Below are 21856 nucleotides of genomic sequence, written 5' to 3'. Positions count from 1 at the left end.
AATCCCAAACATCCATCTTAATTCCTTAACAATATAGAATTATAGGACAAGCCTTAGCCTTTTCCTGCAGTGCTTTGAAATGCTAAATCTGGCCTTAGTGAGGCTGCGGGTGGAGCTGTGCAGCAGAGGGAGATGGATGAGGCCGGAGAAGCATGCAGGCTCTCTCCTCTCCTGATCAACATCTAATGAAGTGTTCTGAGTGAGTGAGATCACATTGCAGTGAAAGAGAAAAGGGAACATCATCCAGCAAAAATTATACACAAATATGATTTATTCTTTCCCATTACCCAACAGTGGATCATCAATATGACTTCATCACTATATGAAGCTGTATAAATAATAATAATCTGACTTTCTCATGCATGTCTTTTATGCTTTTTACTTGTGTTGGTATTGAAGTGGAAAGTAACTATTTACATTTACTTAAGTGCTTTACTTAAGCACTGTGTTAAAGTGTATGTAGTCCAGCATTTATAATGTAGGGGACTTCTTACTTTTGCCTCACTACATTTATCTGAAACCATCAGTTACTTGGTGAACCTGATGAAGATGATGTAATTCTGGCTCTGGCCAAGATGGTGGTTCCAGATAAAATACAGCATGTCCCTTCAAATGTGAAGCCTGTCAGCGTCAAGAGGACATAATTAGAGAAGCACAACTGGAACACACACACACACACACACACACACACACACACGCACACACGCACGCACACCTTTAACTTGACCTCAGAGGTCTGTAGTTAAAATATTGCAACTCAAATATGGTAAGCATGGTCATATCCTCGCTAGTAAAACAACTGCAGTCCCTGTTGAGGTCAACAGTGTGGTTGATATCTAATAAAAACGCTGTAATGGCTGTGAGTGGGAAGTGTAATTCTGAGTACCCCTATCATAATTTAATGGATGCTTTTTTTTTTTGCAGTCGCATCTGACGACCCTCTGGACTAAGACTGACCTGAAACTCTTCCCGGAGCTGCGAAGAGTTACTCTGGGAATCTACTCGCAGCATCTCTCTGTAAGTGATGGAGAATTCGTTCACCAAAATGGCCGTCTCTCCACACAGACAGGCCTCCAAGATGGCATCGTGGATGAAGATGTACTGCTCCTGCAGAGGAGAACATGTATGTGAGGCTGTTGCAAAGAGTGTTTCAAAGTTAACAAAGGAGAAAGGTTAAGACAGAGTCGGGGTGGGTGTAACTAAGTAAATTAATAAAGAACAATATGAACAGTGGCTGAGATGGTTCATAACTGGCCTTGTTCTGAATTAAACATGTGCTTTAATGTTGGTAGTGTATCAAAGCTGTTGGAGAATAAATAAATATTCCAGAGTAAACAAACACTTGCGGTGTGCATTTAATTAGAGCACGCCCGCAAATAACTACAAATGTAATAAACAGCTATGTCAATGTTGAATTTACATAATAAGGGCTGAATATGCAAATGGAGCTCACATCTAAACAACAACACGTGCCTACGCAGCACACAGGGAGACAATGTGAGTCTCTCAAACTACTGAAATGACCTTTATGGAAGTCCCAAAGGAGAGGGGGGGTATGATAATACACCCAACAACAGTAGGCAAAAACTATGTATTTTAAAACACAGAATTTTAAAAACTTTCCAGCAGAGGAAGGGAAGATTTACATAGTGACGAATCTATTGCTTTGTTCGGATGTGAGGAGGCGTCTTGGCTGTGCAGTTGATCTGACCTCTGTCTGGATCATGTTGATGCGTCGAGAGCACAGGGTCTTGACACAGTTGTAGATGTCCACCACCCCTTCACACTCAGCCATGTCCAACATGACATCCAGCACGATGTAGCAGCCGGTGCGCCCTGCCCCCACGCTGGTACACAAAGGACATCTTTCTTTTACGAGCGATGCATAATTCTCCAAACATGAGAGCACCTTTTTTTTTTTTTTGTTAGCGTTTGCAACAATGTTGTTCAATATTTCAGGCAGGCAGATATTGCAATCAATCAGCACAACATGATTGGAAGTAGGATGAGGAACATGTAAAATGAGGGGTTTGCCCAGCTAGCTTGATGCTACACGCTACCTTTATACCACTGTGAAAGGTGCTGTTGTCTTGCTAGCTTTTGGACTTTTACTTGAGAACAATTTTCTACTGTTCTTTCTTTAACTGACGTGTCCATGTCCCACTTTAAGTTGAATATTTTTCGAATGTCGGGTTGTTTCTATCTGAACTGAGAAATAATAATATATGAGGTATTAGGGGAAAAAAGCAGCTAGACTGTAGCTAGTAAGACTAGCCTTGCTTCTTGCCACCACACTAGGCACGTGATTAGTCACTGAACTACAAGACTGTGCCAAGTAAACTACTGATTTGAGAAAAAAACATGTATTTCCGATCACATTTAGGATTAGTAAAGATCTAGTTACCTGCAGTGGACCACCACAGGGCCAGCGTCAGGAGGTGTAGAGGCTTTCACTCTTCGTATAAAGGCCAACAGTCCGGTGGCGTGATAGGGCACCCCGTGCTCGGGCCAGGACGTGAAGTGGAACTGACGGACCTCGTGCTTGGTTGAATATCCTCTCTATTGAAAGAAACACAGTCCACATTAGCATTACATGTGTACATCTATACTTTTATGGCGTGTGGGCTAAGTACAGTGGCCTCCGGGCCCTCTTCCTGCTCAAGACTTCATCCATCCAGAGATGTTCCCCCTCTGTGATAGATGTGACAGCTTTTTCGGTTCAGGGCATTATTTACGTGGGGTGTTAGGTCTTCTAGGACAGTTAGGCCTCTGGGCATCACATGCTTGTAGCAGCTGCTGTAGACAGGCGGAAAGGAATTACTCCGGCTCTTGGAGCTCACAGAGGGCTGGGAGGTTTCTCCTCTCTACTGGGAGACTGCTGCAGTCACAAAGCAATTTCTTCCTCTATACAGACATGACAAAGTAAAGCGCTGCAAAGCAAAGATTTGTTGAAGACAGAACCTAAAAAAAAAAAAAGAAAAAAAAAGAAAGGCCAAGATATTTGAAAAACAAGCTGTCACCAGCTCCCAAATTCCTGCTGATTTGAATAAGCAGCCTGTTAATGTGACAGTGTGAAGATAATGCTGTGTGTGTTTGTGTGTGTACGTGCACCACTGTCAGTCCAGTGCTGCTCTGAGCTCGTCCAATGAGAGATCCCCAGGAGATTGACAGGGAAGAGGCAGAGAGGGGCAAAACACTGCAACAGCTATGTTGGCAAGGCAGCAGGGGCATTTAAAAAGCTACTGTTAATTCCTCTTAGTTTAACATGTGGCCTTCATGCCCGTCAGCAGTAAACTCTGTCAAGAGTCTAATCCCTTCTATTTATGTTCTATTTCTAATTTTACAGCTTACTTAACCAGGTAAGAGAAAAATACGTCTTAATGTTTTGGTCGCAGAGAGAGATACAGCGGGGAACGAGAACATGCTGGTATGGGAAGCGTCACATATTTGTAAAATGAAAAGGTTGTGCATGAGTGTTTTATGAAATGTGCGTGATGCAAGGTGAGAACAACTCACCCTCTCCAAGGCAAAGGTGCGAACTGTATATTCAGCCAGTGTCTCTGCCTTGAGCAGAGTGATTTTGATGTCTCCGTACATCTCGCTGTCATCAGGCCAGTATTTACAGCATTTCACCTGTTTAAAAATAGTAATGAAGCAGAGTGGAATCTCACATTGTTGGGAAACACATCACCAAGACTGTGTCAGGTGCGACAGGAGACTACAGACAACAGCTGTGCTGTGTGACGGAGTAATTAGGAACAGTGTCTTTGAAGGTAAATGCTCATGTCAGTACACTAAGATGCTGATGCAGGTTCAGTGTTGGCATGCTAGCCTGCTAGTTAAGCTATTGCTGAGAGGGATGTTATTTATTCAAACATATAAAGCTAATTTGACTGTTACAGCGTCATAGTGATGATGTCTTTTTGAAGGTCAACCCAAAAGTCAGCACCGCAATGGTTTGGTAATATTGATAAAAAAAAGCCAATGTAGTGTCTAATGACACAAAAAAAGCTTGGTGGGAAACAGGAGTTTATACAACTCCTACATTTTAGGTTTTTTTGAACCTTCACCAGTCAACTACATTTTTTTAGATTTTTTTTAAGCATACATGCTATCGTTCCAAGTACAAAGCTAACGTTATGCTATGACCAAAATACACCACCGATTTATGACTTCAATGTCACCACAAGTACCTTCTTCATTTTTTTGTTATGACACGACAACCTCTGTAGTCACATTTAGCCACTTGTTAGCAACAAGTACATAACAAATATAACAATAAAAAATAATATTATATCAATTGATGCTGTTACTCTGAAGGTGAGAACGTCTGTTCAATTTGATGCCAATCCACTTTTAATTTATAATTTTACCAGAATTACCATCTCTACAGCCAAAACAATACAAACGTGTTTTATTAAAATTGAACAATCTTTTCAGTAAAATATTGATAATCACTAAATGCTGTCTATTAAATGAAGGAGGTATCTGCAGGTGTTTGAGCGGCAATGTAAAAATGGTCCAACCAACATTGCAAACCACTCCCCAACCCGACTAAATACTTAAGAATATTTCCTTGTAAACTGTAAAGATGGCCAGACTGCAGGGTTCAAGTTCCAGTAAGCAGGTTAAATTAAGTCAGACCATTCTTTGGTTAGCTGTGTACCTCCAGGTATTAAAGGTTCTTTGCATAATTACAAATCAAAGCATCGAACAGTAGCTTTCATATGAACAATTCACAGAGATAAAATCATACCTGTGTAATCCAAATGCATAATCAAGTTCAGACACACATGTTCTACCACTGTGAGTTCAACTAGAACAGATATATGAAAGTGTGAAATGTAATATGATGAAAACATGGGATGTTTCAAATGCTAGGAGGAACAAAAACAATCTGTTCCTCTGCAGATATTTCATCTCAGAGAGTAAAGAAAAGAAAGGCAGGGAAAAAAACCACAGAACAGAGGAAAGCATAATGAAGAGGAGGGTAACAATCATTTTCACCTTCACCAGGTACAAAAGAGGTAATTTTTTTTATCTAATGGAGGTGTTATTTGGTTTCTCCCACACAGACCAGACCTCATTTATTCACTGTTCTCAGAATTGTTGGGATGGAGAACCAAATTGGATATAGGGCTAGTGCTAGAAAATGGTGCCATTTTAACCATCCATTCAGGTGATATATTTCTCTTCTCCAAACTAAGAAGAATGGAGTACTTCTGCTGAAATTCATACAATAACAGTGTTGATATAAGATAGAAAATGCAAGACCAGTGGTACGGCCAGAAAGCTGAGGTCATGTGGTATACAAGGACAGCAGTCCATGATACCATGTGTGGCTCAGAATATATATTTTATGCACAATTGCTGTATAGCATATTTAATTATTCCCATGTCACTGAAATGTTATGGTGCTAAACTTGCAAAAAAAAGGTAAAGTCAGTGTGCTCTCCATTTTTTTCAATAGTAGCGCACCAGCACCTTCCATCATCCCTAAAGCTAATATCCTCCACCCAAGTAGTAACATTTTCACAGGCATTGTTTGTTTTGTTTTTTTTGTTTGCAGGATTTCACAAAAACTAACAGGCTTTTTTCGCAGTCCTTAGTGCAACGTCCCTCTGAAAAGCTGTCACATGACACGACTGGTTTGTGAAAAAAGGAAGGAAAACATAAAGATAACGAAACCATGGAATTTCATTTTGTGATCCAATGTCCCCATCACAGACCAATGCTAGAGATCAGTTATCTCTGTTTCAAAGTGGTAGTTGCCAGGATAAGAATGGCAGAACTTTCTGCTTTCCTGTATGTAATATTAGCCCGAGCTAATGGAGTTAACTGGAGTTAGCACTGTATAAATTAAGTAGTGTCAGATTGGTGCATATAAACACGAGTCAATACAATCCCAAAGACTGTCACATTTTAAAGTAAGGGCTTACTTATCAAACACAAACCTTCCTGGAGGTAACACAGTCAGTGTGGAGTGAGACAGGTGGAGGTTATGGTGGTGTTGGTGGTGGGGGTCTTAATCACTTACCCTGCCGACCTCCACCAGCTTAGTGATCATGACAATGCTGAAACAATTTTCCTGCCACACCATCCTCCAAAAATCATACAGTGTCTCCTGCTTTGGTCCTAGTAGGCAGAGAGAAGAAGAAAAACGGAGACAACAAAATCAAAACCTGCCCTCTCAATAAGGGAGTTCTGAAATCTCGTATTATTGCGACCCGAGCGTCCTTCCTTAGATAGCAGGGTACTGATCTCTCAAGATTGTGCCGTCAATAAAGCTATTGGGAATTCCAGGCAGCGGGAAGGGGCGACGGGTGACAAAACAACAGCCGTGGCTGCTGATGAAAGCCTGGAGGAACATCAGTCAATCATTGTCATCTGAGGAGGCAGCGGCGTTTAAGGAAGAAAGATTCCACTTTGAGGAGCAGGAGGAAGACGGAGGGAAAGAACACTCGCAGAGACAAAAAACACTGCTGACATCTCTGTTCTTGCTTGCAAGTTTCATCTCTGTCTCTCACGTGTGGGGGGATGCTGGTGCGAGTTAAGCAGACCATGAGCGACTTGGTTTGGGGGAGAAATGGCCCTTAGAACCATACGAGGGAGATTTCCCACCATTGATTGGAGTTTGAGTAACAGAGGACGAACAACGCATGCCAGCGAGACGAAGAAGCTACAATTTTTGAGTTTAACGATCTTCTCAATGACATCCATCCATCCAAACCAGAGGGAGGACAAGCCATTGCCTTGCTGGGATACTCACCCTGAGTGGCGATGAAGTGGTTGGATCGATGGTAGCCCTGAAAGAGAGAAGAGAGATGGCATGCTGAGTAAGCCATTTTGCATCTCAGGCATAGTCATATAGGAGTGGGTGGAGTGGGGGGGATTTGGGGGGGAGTGGGGGTCTCTCTCTGTCTCACCCATTTTCCTCCCAACTTCTCTGCATTCTACTGACCCACTGTGTTTTTCGGTGCTGTCTGACCTATCACTGGCTTCACAGCATGTTCTTTTGTCTCCATGGAGAGTTTAGCGGAGGCAACACACTGGAAATGCAGCATTTTGACAACCCAGTAATACACAGATGAAACTAAGTGATTTCCTTCATCTTACATTCTTCCAGTGCTGGTGAAAACAATGTCGGAATGTCTGTGACAGCTTGATTTTAAATATGATTTTTTTTTTTTTTAAATGAAGGAGTACATTCTTCTTTTTCAGGTGATACATTTATCAAAGTGCTGTCTCTTAAAACAAATCAATTCTCATTCAAAATGTAATATGTGCCATATCTAAGATGATTGATTTGCAAGCCAAACATTTTTCTGCAGAAATTCATCCACTTGCATCACAAAAAGAAGTGTCCTCACAGCAAGTCAAATACATGGAATTTCACACAGGTTTCACATAAATGCATGAAATCATCACCAACATAAATCGAATTTGTGCAGCAAAGTATCCTGAGATCCTTTATATCAAAGGACGTGGCATCCTTTGATATAGATGATAGACATTTCCGTATGGCGGGTATGGGGTGAATATGGATTAACAATGAAATGTCACCTCCACAGCCTTGAGGGGAATAAAATCGACAAGACCACCTGTGGAGACTTTAATGTGTAAACACACAAAGGATGAGCAAACTGTTCCGAAAAGGGTCCTCCTGAAAATAAACACCGCTTATCTAACCTGAGGTGAAGAGACATTGCTTCGGAAAAAAAGAAACGTCTTTCAAAAATAACGGACACTCCAATTATCTTACATGACTGCGGACCGGAGAATGCAGGTGAGGAATAATCTAAATAAAGACCCAAACTTTTTGTTTTTGTTTTTGTTTTTAAAGAAAGCATCTTCCTAATATGTTGTTCACGTTGCAGACGGATCACTGCGCTGATTTGTAACCATTCAGATAAAAGGGGACATGTTTGAGAAGGAGATGGATGACCAGCGCTGTGAGGCCTGCTATCCATAATTCCTCCGGCCCCGGCCAGACACTATCAGCAGGCATGCTACCACTTCTCTCCTCTAAAGACAGTCGCCATAGCAACTAAACTTCCTGAGTCTTAGCCACTTATTAGATCTAACAAAGACTGCAGGGTCCCCTATCTGGAAAGGACATGTCTCCTTATGTTCATTTCAAGTATTCCCAGCAAAAAAGGGGATTTATTTTACTTTGTTTTATTTGTCAAATGTGCCCAAACCTGAAACACACTGACCTTTGAGTGTCTGTGGATATAGGATAGTGGAAAGATAAAAGGGAAGTGGGAAGAGAACAGAAGGGAAAAGCAAAAATAGAGCGATGGCAGGCAGAAGAACGAGCGGTGAAGTACTTACTTCCCTGTTAATCCGAATCTACAGGGTCCAAGGTTGAGGAAATGGGGAGGGGAGTAGAAAAAGAAGACATATAGGCTAGTTAATGAAAGAAGTTTGTGGTAAATAGCAGTTTTAGCAGACAGGTGGAAGAGGTGTGTGCGTGCGTGCGTGCATGAGTGTGCTTTTGTAAAAAATACAGCAGAGCCGGGGGTTAAGCCCCAACTAGTGTTTGCATCAACAAGTACGTGACATTTGCTGATGTAAATCAGATCATTTAAAAGTTTACTGCACATGTAGGGTCTTCGTTGACATCTACGTACCCAACAATTAATTTGGACCGACACTGGAGAGCCAGGAGAACCATTTCGCTAATTTACTCGTGTGGAACGTGTCCTTCGCCAGCGTGTCCTTCTAGACACGTCTTTTTTTGGGAATATATAATCCAGCTCCTTTGTGCTTGAGACTCTCTTTGAAGAGAGGAGGAAAACAGAAGACATTCTGAGACTAGCGAGCTATTTTCATCTATAATGACCACCTGGTGATTGGACAGCGCTGCCAATAATAACGAGTAAAGTACCATACTGTCACACTGAAGTTGACCTTTAAGTGTGAAATTTCATCCCTTCATCATTTTATCCTGTTAGATTATAATTGCATCAAAGTTTTTCATAATGTCTGCATGAATTCTTCTGCAATGGCAAAAGATTTGATTTTTGAGGTCATGTGACCACCAGCACCTGTTTATCATTGTGTAAGATATGTTGCGTTCACAGGGATTGGACAGAAATAGATGGACAGCCTGAGAATATAATGCCTTAACAGGATGAATCTCAATAATTGTAATATGTGACAAATATACAATGAGTCACAGGTGTAATTAAAGCTTCATCAGGACTGTACTAGTAGGGTCTCATCAGATCCGTCCATCCACTCATTTTCTTCCGCTTATCCTGTTAAGGGTCGCGGGGGGGCTGGAGTCTATCCCAGCAGCCTTCAGGCGGGGTTCACCCTGGACAGGTCACCAGTCCATCGCAGGGCCAACACATAGAGACAGACAACCATTCACACTCACAGTCACACCTACGGTCAATTTAGAGTATCAATCAGCCTCGTCCCCTCTTGATGTCTTTGGACTGTGGGAGGAAGCTGGAGTACCAGAGAGAACCCACGCAGGAACAGGAGAACATGTGAACTACACACAGAAAGATCCTGTGCTCAAGCCGAGGTTTGTTCAGTTTTGTCGGAAAATAGTCTGGCAACACAGATCACATAGTTCCATATGTAGTTCTATATAACTATGAAAGAAGGCCACTCCTTTTCCAACTGAGCCCTGCCCACTACAAACCAGTGACAAAGGAGAGGAAATGATGGAACAACCATCTTTCATTTGAGCGCATGTATATTAACTTACTCTTAGCAGGACTGAATCAACGTGTTCTGCGGCCTGTTACACCAGAAATTAGAGTGTAAGCAAGTATTAAATCTGTGTCGATGGGTGATATCACCACAGAGACACAACGTTTACCTTAACTACTCCTGGGTATCATCCCAACCAACAAAATAATGGCACAGAAATTGCACTCTGCACTCTTCTTAAAAGGACAGTTAACCCAAAAATTAAAATTTTGTTGAAATTAGTTCCAAAACAAAACAAAAGGCTTTCTCCTGACCTTCCACTGGCATGAAATGGAGTCTATAATAACTTCATTTTCATTTTAGGGTGAACTACCTCTAAAAGTTAGGTTGAAGTCTTCACCATAACGCCATGTTGAAACGAATTAGTTTGACACTGTGGTCCGTATTTAAGCAATCTATGATGCCAGGCAGTTGGCACAACGTGTGTGCCGTGCGTTCAGGGTGTGTTCAGTCTTATTTTGGTTTTTCAAGGATGTGTCATCAGAGCACAAACCCCAGTGCAACGAAGCAGTTGTTAGACACCTAATTATTCAAAAGAGTGTTTAAAGCGTGACATCACTCAAACAAATCAGATTGCCTGGTTTCATACCATTTAAAACCCACAACACGCCAGGACTTGGTGTGTTCTATTTCAGTGGCTCACACATTCGAAGTCAGGAGAAGTGAGCATGTCTCATGTGAAGATATGTACCTCTTCGCACACCAGCAGAAGGTGTTAGAGCACGTCTCATGTATATATGGGAACAGCAGGAATCCACTGAAGTCATCAGAGGTGAAGCAGGCCTGGGAGGAGGTGCCAGCCAATGTTTCCACATTTTTGGGCATCAGTAGAACAACATAGCAGTGTGGCGCATCTGTTGGTGTTTGATGGGCCCTTTAAATAGCACTTCTCACATTATGCCAGTGACCAAAGGCCAGCCTCTTCTAGGTCTATGGCCTAAATGTTTTCTGGTGTCCCAAAAAAGCAATGAGCCATGGTTGCGCCAGACTAGCCTCATTAACATACTTAAGCACCTGTCAGCGCAGGTTCATTTGCTAGTTAACGGTCGAAGGATGCTTGGTGTATGAACAACATTTGCGCCAGATTGAAACTAGCAATGGCGCTTGCGCTTGACCGAGTGCCAGAATTAGGACCCTAAATCTGTGTTGATGTTTGGTTTCACCACAGAGAGGCAACATCCCAATAATCCAAAATAAAGTCACAGAAACTGTTTCCACTTCCTGTGGTCAATCAGTGAAAAGATTTAGTACTGTGTACTCTCCTGTGTACATTTGTCTTTGAATACTGTAGTACGCGTTGGCAAAGAAGCTAACAGCTAAAAACTGGAACCAAAACAAAACAAAAAAGGATTTATAAACCAAGCCAAAGCATCATGTTTAGGTTATAATTTTAGCCTACAACCTCAGCTAATGCAAACCAGCTAGCATTGCAGTACATTTCACTCCTCATCCTTCAAATAATCCCAGGAGCTATTTTACAGCTACTTACAACTAGGAGTTAGATTTACGCCATTACTCAAGTTTACGTCACAACCATTTCATCTGGTGCAATCTTCAATATGTGCAAAAACTGCATCCTAAGGTAAAACACAAGTTCCAAAGAGCCTATCTAGTGCATTAGGTGCATTAAAAGTGGATAAAAGGTATCAGAAATGGGTTGTAGCGTATACCTATATATGACTGTTTTTTTAATGGCCTTGTTACATTTGTCAGTAAGACCCGCATCTTTTTTTTTTTCTCAAACAAAATGTAATTCAGCAGCAGCTGTGCCTGTGACACATTGGCCTACTCTACATTCTCAACAATAGCAGGAAGCTGTCAAACACATGCAAAGCTCTGCTCCTCTTTAAGCAAAACACAGCACAGCCCAGCAGAGACTCGAGTGACAGAGAAAAAGAGAGCTTGCTCCTTCTCGCCTCTGTTTTGGGAGCAGACTAATGTTTTAGAGGGAGAAAAAACATTAACCTGAGGTGAAATCATCACCAGCCGTCTAAAAACATGCTCCACAGCGGATAAGTAGAAACTATTTAGCTTGCTGGTTGGGTCGAGCTAGTCCAGGTGTAACATTCGTGACACTATGGTGGTTACTGAGTGGTGTTTTCCCTCTAATCCTTGCACCTCTGCACAAATAGAAACTACAGTCCTAACAGCAGGCCAGGTTTTAAATGCCCTCTTATTCTAATGACTCAATAATAGCATCTCGCCACAGGCCGTTCTCCAGAGAGAAGTACAAGAAAGAAAAGTCCTGTACTGTGTGAGGCATTTGATGGTTCAATTTGTCCTAAAGGAAGAATCCTCTCAAAATCAAGAGGACTCGTTAATATTCTCTTACTGAAAAAATCTGACTTAAAATATATTCTTCATAAAACTTTTGACAGAAACAGGATCTTTCCACCCCTTATCAACCTCACACAGGAGTGGGAGTAGCCTGAGGCAACAGCCTGCCTCAACTTCTCACACAGCACCATATCTACTTTACAGTAGTCCCAATGAGAGGTGTGCAAAATTTATCTTGTGAGATAAAGGAGTCGGAGACGATTGCCAAACTTCCCTTGACAATTCCACGCATTTATGGCAGAGACGAACACAAATCTGTATCTACAGTACCTGCTAGCTACAAACCTATGATATTCCGACACGTGAACTGCCCATTCCTGCCTTTTTGTGGCCTCAACGCCGCCATCTACATGTGGAGGTCTCAACACACACAGCCTGATGCTACAGCGTCTTTATGAATGGGAACACGTATGAATGAGACCGTGTGAGACACATTAGCCACATGTACATGTATTTCATATGATCAGTGAGAATGTAGCTGTGGTGCTCCATGTGTGACAGTTAAGGTGAATAGTGGAAAGGATCAACCCCCCCCCCCCCCACCTTCCCCCCCTTTCCAGTCCATCATGGGACTGAATAACATCAATCACGTCTATTTAATTTAGAGGGATTTGCAGTGTCTTACAGAAAGGTTCATCTCCTCTGCAAGGCATTAAATGCATTTACTCTACTTGATTTTAATAAAAGTGATAGCTGCGTAAGTCCGGGTCAGGGATCTGGTGCAGCAATTGACGATCATGACATCTGGGTGTCTGATTGGATGAGAGCTTCCAGGTGAAAGTGGGCCAGCACACTGGTGGGCTCACAGGAATGACAGAGATGGACCATGTGAGAGACTCTCTAGAGGTTTGTGTCTCATGTCGGAGGAGGAAAAAAATAAAGAGATCTGGACTTACATCAATGTAGTTAGCGTTGATGTAGTCTGAGTTGGGGTCTCCCAAGAGAGGGTGGAGCTTGACTCTGTGGCGGTCATCTGAGACGGTTAAAAATAACAAGAGTTCTTCACAATATTGTTATTTTTTATAAAAAGACAAAATGTGCTCTAATGACTTACATCCCAACAAGGTGTCGTGCCTCCCTTTGGTTTTATCCTTCTTCTTCGTGCAGTCCCAGCCATCAAAGAAGCTCTACGGAGATTAAAAAAAAGAAAAAGGACACTCGTATTTCAAAAACAATACCCCATCACATTAGCCACTCAAACATTTCAGACACACAGTTACAGCAAATCTTTTCTTTTTGTTTCATTGCTACTATGGCACACTGTGCTTAATAAAAGCCTATCAGTACATCTCTCAGGCACGGCTGAGGCTTAAAACAAGAGCTTACTGTATCCTGTGGAGAGCTGCAGTGCTCCACGCAAGATATGCAATTAAACAAAACAGTTCCACGAGTAGCATGAGTGTCATCATCGCCTGATCCTGAAGCTCTCAGGAGTCATGGGCCGCCAGTCGCATATTTTCTAATAAGAGCCCTTAGACTTACAGGTTAAATTTTTGTGCGTGCCATTGAGACTTTAAAGAGTTACATCAAAATGAAGTGTTAATTAAAGGCAGACGAAGTACAAAACACCTGTGCTGAAGTGAAAGTATTTTTCAAAGTCATAAAACTCTTAAGGGGTATTTGAGTGTAAAAAGTGAAGAACAATTTGCTTGCTGACTTAGATATTGAAAGTGCCACATGAGATTATGATTGACACTGAAGTAATAAGAGAATAAGATCTGCCTGTGGCAGGGTATCAACTTGTAATTTGTACCTTTTTTAAACTTTTGAACATGAAAAGCTCAGTGATGGGAAACTTCAGTGAAGGAACAACGCTTTGTGATTTACCAGTTAAAGGGTAGGTTCAACTCCAGCTTACTATCTACAGAAGTAACGCAGCTCTGGGTCTGTGTCAAATACTTCCTATAGTTGGTCTGGGTTTTATGATAAACAACAATAAATCGACTATGACATATCGCCTGTAACATGGATTAGTAAAATATTAGCTCTTTGCCGCTATGCTCTTAAAATCCACCAACTCAAGTTACCTTCAAACTCATGGTATATTTTCCTCCAGAATTTTTACTATTTCTTGGCTTCATACTTATCAGATATTTTACTCATTAATGCCATGATAGCCCTACAGTAAATGTTCCTATAAAAACATTTCTTTCCCCACTTTCTTGTGGCTATTAAATCTTATCTGTGCGATGAGTGCAGTTGGTAAGAGACAAATCATCATCCCTGCAAAAATGAAGCTGCAAATTGACTTTAGTAAATCAAATAGAATATATAATCAAACTCCTATCTCCTATCAGGACCCGGTCTCTCTGTATGAGCGTGCACAGTGAAGACAGAGGGGCACTCGCAAAAATACAACATAAACTGAGACTGTTGCATCTCTCAAAGAAGTAAAACCTCAACTGATATCAGAGTATAACTGCTTATAATGAGAGTCATACAGGGACAAACACCTAACGATTTTGGCCTCTTCGGTGAGATACGTGATGTTAAAAAGATCAGTTGTCAAGCTACCGCATGAACACATGCGATCCAATAACGTTTTGTAGCTGCTACAGAACACAGGCATCGTGAGCGCAGACATCTTTGACGTCAGTAATCGTGACTGGTATCCTGTTTCGCTTTTTTTAAGTGAAAAAAAAATTGTTAAATTCTGACAGCTTCCGTTGTTTTTGGGTCCCTGTGCCAACTCTTTGCCTCCGGCGAGCATCAGACCGCTAAGGGGGCGGATCTTAGTGCACCCCTTCCTATGTGAACACACACAGATAATAGTAAATTTTCATAAATATTTGGATTTTGAAATAAAGTAAAGACATTTTCTGGATAGAAGGAGGGAACTCAGACGTGATTTCCCATTGTGGGCTTACTGTTACTCATGACAATTATGACTAGCATACAGAAATACCAATAAGCCAAAGTCATCTTCCTTCTACTACAGCAGGATCCTGACAGGTTGAGCCAGATGTGACGAAGTTTCTGAATACTTCTATTTCGAGAGAAGGAAAGTCATCTGCATCTATTGTTAATGAGAAAGACTGTCTGCCATGAGCCCGGTGGATGCTGTTAAACCAGATTGTAACATTTGACTCATCTCCTGTATCTCCCCGCACCTCCAAATCACCCACCTGTCAGCTCGGGTACTGGCAGGCAGGCACCTACTGTACACTCACACACTGTCACAAGCATCCACCATGAGGCCAAATTAAGCTTGCAAATAGCCCCTTAAGTCTTGTGTGCAAAGACACACACACACACACACACACACACACACACACACACACACACACACACACGCAGACATCTATACCAGTCTACCACCTGTGGTTTCCAGCCACTGGGGGAATTTGGTCAAACTCTGCCCAATTCTGCATGCTGAGCAGGGGATTACAACGCAGTTCTCCCAACAGAGAGCCAAGAACCAGTCAAATCCTGCATGGGATTACACCCTCCTCCTCATCACTTTTTCCCATGTGCTCTCTCTCGCTCTCTCTCTCTGAATCCCTCCTTCTACCTCTCATCTTCATTTCCCTCCCTACCCATCTCTTCCTTGTATTGCTTGTTTTTTTTCCCTCCTATTTCTCTTATGTTTTTGACACAGGACCTCTGAGCTCTCTTTGTTTCCCTGCTCCCATCACGCCTCTGCTCGGCTGTCTACAGAGGAGAGAGGGAGAGAGAAAACAAAGAAGAACTGTGAGGGAGTAGTGGTACATAGAAGGTAAGCAAAACAACACCGACATGTGGAAGATTGATTAGAAAAGGATCAGCGGTGGAGGTTGGTTAAGAGGATCACATAAAATGAGTAAAATGAGATGAAAGAAATCTTCACGCAGTCAAGTTTAGTCCTGAGATTTCACAAATTTCCCTTCCAATTTTACCTCCGTTTGGCCTGTATTTTGAAATGAGATTTACACAGAAACGATGGCGATGGGATTAATCTCACCATGTTAATTTGGGCAGAATAATCTTGCACTACTTGTAAAAAAACAAAAACAAAGAACAAATATGTAGCATGATTTAGAGAGCAATAATTCAAAAGCCCTAACTGCAAGTTAACGTCAATCAATTCATCCTCCTCTCAACCTCCAGGTGCAAAGTGGTGCAATCAAAGTCCTCCAGTTAAGCTCTGCATGAAGGTTTTAGTGGCGGAAAGCTGCAGTGACAGCAGGTGCGACACACACACAAACACACACACGCACGTGCACACACACAGATGGACACACATACACGTGAAGTTCCTTTCCAACTCACTGCAAGTTCTTGATCAGTGTTCTTATAGAACATAAGCATTCTTCTGGGAAATAAAATCCCACACCGACCAAGGGAGTGTAATATAATACTCCTCATCAATTTCCTTCATAATGGGCAAAGACACCACATCAAGACATATACTCCAGCAAAGAAGTGTGTATTGATTTTTTTGAGTGGATTGTGTTTTTGCCCATGAGGGACAGTTTAATGAGTCTACAAGCAGTTCCAGAAGAGAAGTTCCACTGGGGGTGGGGGGCAAGACACAGAGACAAAAGATGTTTTCTCTTCATCATGAATGCCATAGGCCATGGGTGACAAGGATAGAACCCCCCCCCCCAAATGTGATCTCATCTCTCAACTAAAATTATTCCACTGGGGAGGGTCATTTAGAGATGTGGAATCCTCATTTTGCGCTCTGATTCATACAGCTAGAGATAGCAACTGGAAGAGGGGGCGGGGACTGATGTTCTGCAAAAAGGAGCATGGGTGTACTCATGGTGGATCTGAATCAGAGTTTAAGATGCAACAATAATAACTCTGATAAAACACCAATGTGAAGTTTTTGTGAGTGGGTTTGCGTGCACGGTTGTAGAAGAGATTAAGTTATGGCTCTCTTAGGAAATTTAACCCTACTGCCGTCATTATCACAGTCGACAAATCCAGGGAAGAATCCATTTATTGTTCGTTCACCTTTTGCTTCACATACCAAAAAAGTTGAACAGCGGCAAGTGTGTCGTTTCTCCCGAGTAGCCACTGTGACCCTGTATGACAACATCCGGTACTGTGCACTGTTCCATAGCTGGAACTATGACACATGCAAAAAATGCTCAAGGCCAATTTGGGGCTGACTGAAGAACGCCTGAATAAATCACTCCCCACCTGCATAATCTAGGTATGTAAGTCTGAATTAGAAAAGTACAATTTCAGTCAGGCTAATGTTTTCATGTGTACTTTAAAGTCTAATTGTAATCTATATAAATAACATAAAACTTGTGCATTATGAAGAACCTCATATATTTAACCACTGTGAATGATGTGTATATTTACACACACACACACACACACACACACACACACACACACACACACATATATATATTACAATTTCTTCCCCTTTATATTGCCCAGGCTTGGGACTAATGAAGATAACCTCATTTCATCTTCTTTTTCTAACATCATGTTAATTCTCTTCGGTATGAATGAGATGTCACTGAGAGGGTTCCAAATTTAAAACATCCAAATCTGTCATGATCAATTTTTAGTATGAGCAAATAAATTGTGGCCTAGGTTAAGAGGGACAGACTACCCTGTAGTGCATGTCTTCCTGCAAGCCATCATCAAGCATTCATGACAGCTGCATGCAGTCAACAGTATGCTTGTGGAGTACTGATGCTCCCCATATACTACAGAGGGGGTAAACATTGTAGCTATGAGGTTATTTAGAGTTTCCAGGGCATGAGATGGCACATTTGTCCTTGTATATCCCTCCCTCATCCTTCCCTGTTCCAGTCTCCTCTGCCCACCCCTCTTGTCTTTGCCACCCTACAATCTGTTATCAGTGGACATGACGATCACTAGCTGGAGTACCTCCTGAGACGTTTAACCTCATCAGTCCTACCGTCATGACAGAGGTCTTCTTCAGGCCCAAATGAGGATGATTTATTCATGCTTTCAGCAGCAGTGTGATCCAGATGCCTTTTAAACCCCACTAATTAATTTCAGCGGGCTATGAAGGGCTCGTGGATGATGTCAGAGGAGAATTGATGGTTTCCCACATGATTGTCCGCTAACCATTAACATCAAGTACTATTACAAGTTAGCAGGTTTATTTGTAACATGTATTTGTACATGGTTCTCCAAAGTACTGACTGAGAGCCAATATTAATTACTCTTGCTCGTGGTACTTGCTTCTAACTTCAGACGAACTGGCCTTGATCTTGGAGATGCTGACCGTTCTTGAAATCTACTGTAGACTAAATACGCTGCTAAGATGGATCGCATCCATCACAGAACTGAAACACCCCCCCACTACCGCTGAAACTCGAACGGTGCCGTCCCTTGACCTTGGAGATGTCTTTATATTTTATCTGTCCATTACTAACACACAATGCTGACAGAACAAGATAAATCATTGTCCGAGACCTTTGGCTAACTTCTCATCTGACAGCTTTGGATGTGACGTTTATTGGCTTGATATCGTAGTTACGGGTTTCCTTAGGAGGGTGGATGGCACCTCCCCCAAAGATAAGAAGAGAGACTCAGTCATCCATGCAGGACTACAACAGTCAAGCCGTTGCTCCTTTGTGTGGAAGACAGTCAGCTAAAGTGGTTCAGGCATCTGCTACATGGGTGCCTTCCTAGGGAGGTGTTCCAGGCACGTCCAGCCGGGCGTCATGGAGCACACAGAGGACCAGGTGGAGAGACTATCTCCATGCTAGCCTGGGAACACCAGTCAGAGCTGGGGGGGGGGGGGGGTTTCCCTGTTGGAGCTGATACCTTTGCAACCTGACCCTAGATAAGAGGTTAAAGATGGATGGATGGATGGATGGATGGATAGATGGATGGATGGATGGATGGATGGATGGATGGTATGATATACTCCAAAGTCATCTCAGTAACTTATTTAAAGCTGAACTGAATCAAAATCCTCCTGATGCAGGTGTAGTAGTTTATGGCCTCATGAACCCTGGGCCTGGTCCTTTGCTGTGTACTTACTGTACCAGAGCTCTCAGGCCTGCCTGCAGCAGGAGTGAATTCAGAAGATCCTAAAACTTCTCTGCACCTGCTAACAATGTTGTTAGTGAAGATCAACCACTGCTGCTGAGGAAGTCCTGGGACTCAACTGGCTTTCCACCTGAGGCATGAATCTCTTTCATTTGCTTTCCAAGAGCATAGATAGACGAGGGTTTTGCTTTTATGTGCTGGCAGTGGGAATATAAACTAAGACATGGAAGTACATCTGTGTCTTATCTATTTATGGTGACGAGGGAGGAAATCATGGATATAAAAGGCCAAAATAAGTTTATTCCACATGGTAGCAGGCCTCCGAGCAGCTCAGCAAACATCTAGATGTTATTGTTCCTGACAAACAGCAATGCACTTGTAGAATAGTAAAGATTAATTCATGTCTCTTCTCTATATACGTGATAAACTGGCAAAGTAGACTATAAGACAGAATTGTAGGCTGGAACCAGAAAATGAATTATCAATGAGTCATTTGGCTGTGACTGGAACTGAGGTGACTCAAGCTAGATGCTTGATAGAGAGAAGGTTTAAAAAAAAAAAAAGAAACCAATGGATTTCTGAGCTATTATTTAGCTGTTATTATTATATTATATATAATTTTAACTGTGTAACAATGGAAAAAACCTGTTATTCAATTCATTTACAATAACCAGCAGATTCACAAAAGACAGTGACCTTCTATATTATTGCACAGAGAAAGCAGGAGAGGCTGCTTGGTGTTTGAATGACTCTATGAATATGGTCTATTGTCTCCAGTCTGACATTGAATGCCCAGGACAACATACTTGTGTTTTCGAAAAATGCTACGCTTCTGGTAATATCACACAGGAAGCCAGAGGCCAGAAACAAATAAAACTTTCCATATGTGACATATTCTAAATTGCTATGCATGCATTAAATATTACATGGCACTTATGTTACAAACGAAAAAATGAAAAGTGTTGAAAGTGCAACATTTGATTTCATATATCAAGGCTTAATGAGGAATTATATTCTTTCGCTTGCTGGATGTTGGACTTCTAACAATCCTGGTGGTGAATTTACTGTGAATGTTATCAGTGTGAATACAGACATTTCACATATTAATGTTGGCTAATTGAGCTATAAAAGCTCTTTTATAACCATCAAGAGTGTTTGACCCCTCTGACAGCGATGCTGTTTATTTCAGTGCTGTAAGAGCAAGCCGTCTTTGCCGTCTTATGTTGTCGGAGTGTAGGAGCAGAGTGTAATAGCGCCCTTTCACCTCATATTCCTGTTTAAAGCCGTAGCCCTCAGCAGTCTTCATCTGGTTAATGTGCTGGAGAAGGTCAGCCACTCGGACGGCAGGGTGAAGCTGCCCCGTGTGGTAGGGGGAACCTTTACGTCCACACTGGTGCCTCGGGGAGCCTCCCAGCAGGCTGCTGGCCTCGTTCACTGAACTCCGAGCATCGCCTGCACCACAACGATCACAAGTGCAATTTCAGAACAACAGCGGCAGAACATATAAAACAGAGAGATTTGGGAGTGAAACAAGCTGATAAACCTTGCCTACAGGTTCACTACCGGTAAATGGCAATACAAACACACAATGTATTGTAAACATTACACTCATTAAGCACATCTGGGCAAAGATGCCCTCAAAATAGATGGGATGTTGATGTGAAAGCGGCTCTGGCTTGAATGAAGTAAACACATCTGTCTTTTCCTGGCTGTGAGATGGACAACATTAGCGTGAAAATCAATCTCGCGGGGACTGACAAGAATCACAAATCATTTATTTCGATTTATTCAAATGTGTTACTTGTTTCCACAACACATGATGACTATCTTTCTCTTCTAGAGAATGAGTGATTGGCCACTAAGAGTACAAAGTTAAGGATTATGAATGTCAAGCGTGAGATTGCAGCGTGTGGTTGTGTGAGGCGTGGTAGGGGTTTGCAGACTCTGTCGTGAATGTGTGAGCGCTTTGTCTTACTGCGGGTGCCGCAGGTGTGTGCATCCATGAAGGAAAGAGCCATTCTTTCATCCTCTTGTAGGGTGCTCTGGTCTGTAAAACTGCGCTCCATGGAGCCCATATGGCTCTTCTCCTGACGGTAGGTAATGGGTGTCTTATTCATGTTCACGGGTTTCCTATTATTGGATAAAGAAGAAAAATATGTTGAGTCAGAAAAAAAGTAGTATTAAGATACAGTAGATAGAAAGGGAATATATTCATGTTAAAGAAAAGAGTGAAAAGAAAAGCTTGACTATCAGTTTGCCTCGCTAATGTATGATTGACAGCCAGAGCATAAGCATGTATATGATGGATCATGAAACAATGGGAAAGAAAAGAGTGCAATCACTTACGGATAGTAAGAGTAGTAGTCCCTTCTGGCAAGAGTGCAGGAGAAGGACAGAAAAATCAAGAGAAAGAAGAGATGTGAGATGAAAGCAATGTCAGCTGAGGGCCGAATGCATTGATTACAGCGAAAATGAGCGCCTTTCTCTCATGACCTCGGCCATATGACCCATGTGAGTGGACCAAGCAGGTGTATGCAGACTGAACCACAGCGCAGCGGAACATGTACTTCAATTGAATATGTCTTTGTGTTACACTTAAGGACCAAACCACGTGGTTTCCTGTCACAGTTAATTTTAGCAATCAATTCTCTAAGAGCAAACTTCATGGTAGCTTATCGCAGGAACACAAGCTAATATGCGAAGTAATGGTGACTTTCAAAATCAGCATTAATCAATATTACCCAGAAAGCTGTGTCAGCCATTTAATAATGATTTCTGGAGCCTTGAGTAAGTTCCCATTTGGCATGGTGGGTTCTTT

The 21856-nt window shown here is 42.0% G+C and overlaps 1 protein-coding gene across 5 annotated transcripts in view; it reads right to left on the bottom strand.

Annotated features, from left to right (window-relative positions):
* The window catches only part of ptprub (protein tyrosine phosphatase receptor type Ub), a 181427-nt gene that overhangs the window by 10343 nt on the left and 149228 nt on the right, over positions 1-21856 (bottom strand). For 2 of the 5 annotated variants that reach the window (XM_086218782.1, XM_086218786.1), the window contains 12 exons: positions 21385-21408; positions 21014-21168; positions 20303-20490; positions 13121-13193; positions 12963-13039; positions 8335-8352; positions 6770-6806; positions 6038-6135; positions 3517-3633; positions 2405-2559; positions 1712-1847; positions 958-1107 (listed from right to left, as the gene is read on the bottom strand). In XM_086218782.1, the coding sequence (XP_086074908.1) occupies positions 958-1107; positions 1712-1847; positions 2405-2559; positions 3517-3633; positions 6038-6135; positions 6770-6806; positions 8335-8352; positions 12963-13039; positions 13121-13193; positions 20303-20490; positions 21014-21168; positions 21385-21408 (1228 nt within the window). The remainder of the gene's footprint in view (positions 1-957; positions 1108-1711; positions 1848-2404; positions 2560-3516; positions 3634-6037; positions 6136-6769; positions 6807-8334; positions 8353-12962; positions 13040-13120; positions 13194-20302; positions 20491-21013; positions 21169-21384; positions 21409-21856) is intronic. The other 3 variants (XM_086218784.1, XM_086218783.1, XM_086218785.1) reach the window with 3 other exon arrangements.

This window comes from Aulostomus chinensis, chromosome 11, assembly GCF_037954235.1.
Source record: "Aulostomus chinensis isolate RoL2024-O1b breed Wild chromosome 11, RoL_Achi_v1.0, whole genome shotgun sequence".
Lineage (NCBI taxonomy): Eukaryota > Metazoa > Chordata > Actinopteri > Syngnathiformes > Aulostomidae > Aulostomus > Aulostomus chinensis.
Note: the sequence above shows the minus strand (reverse complement) of the source record. Positions and strands in the feature narration are given on the sequence as shown.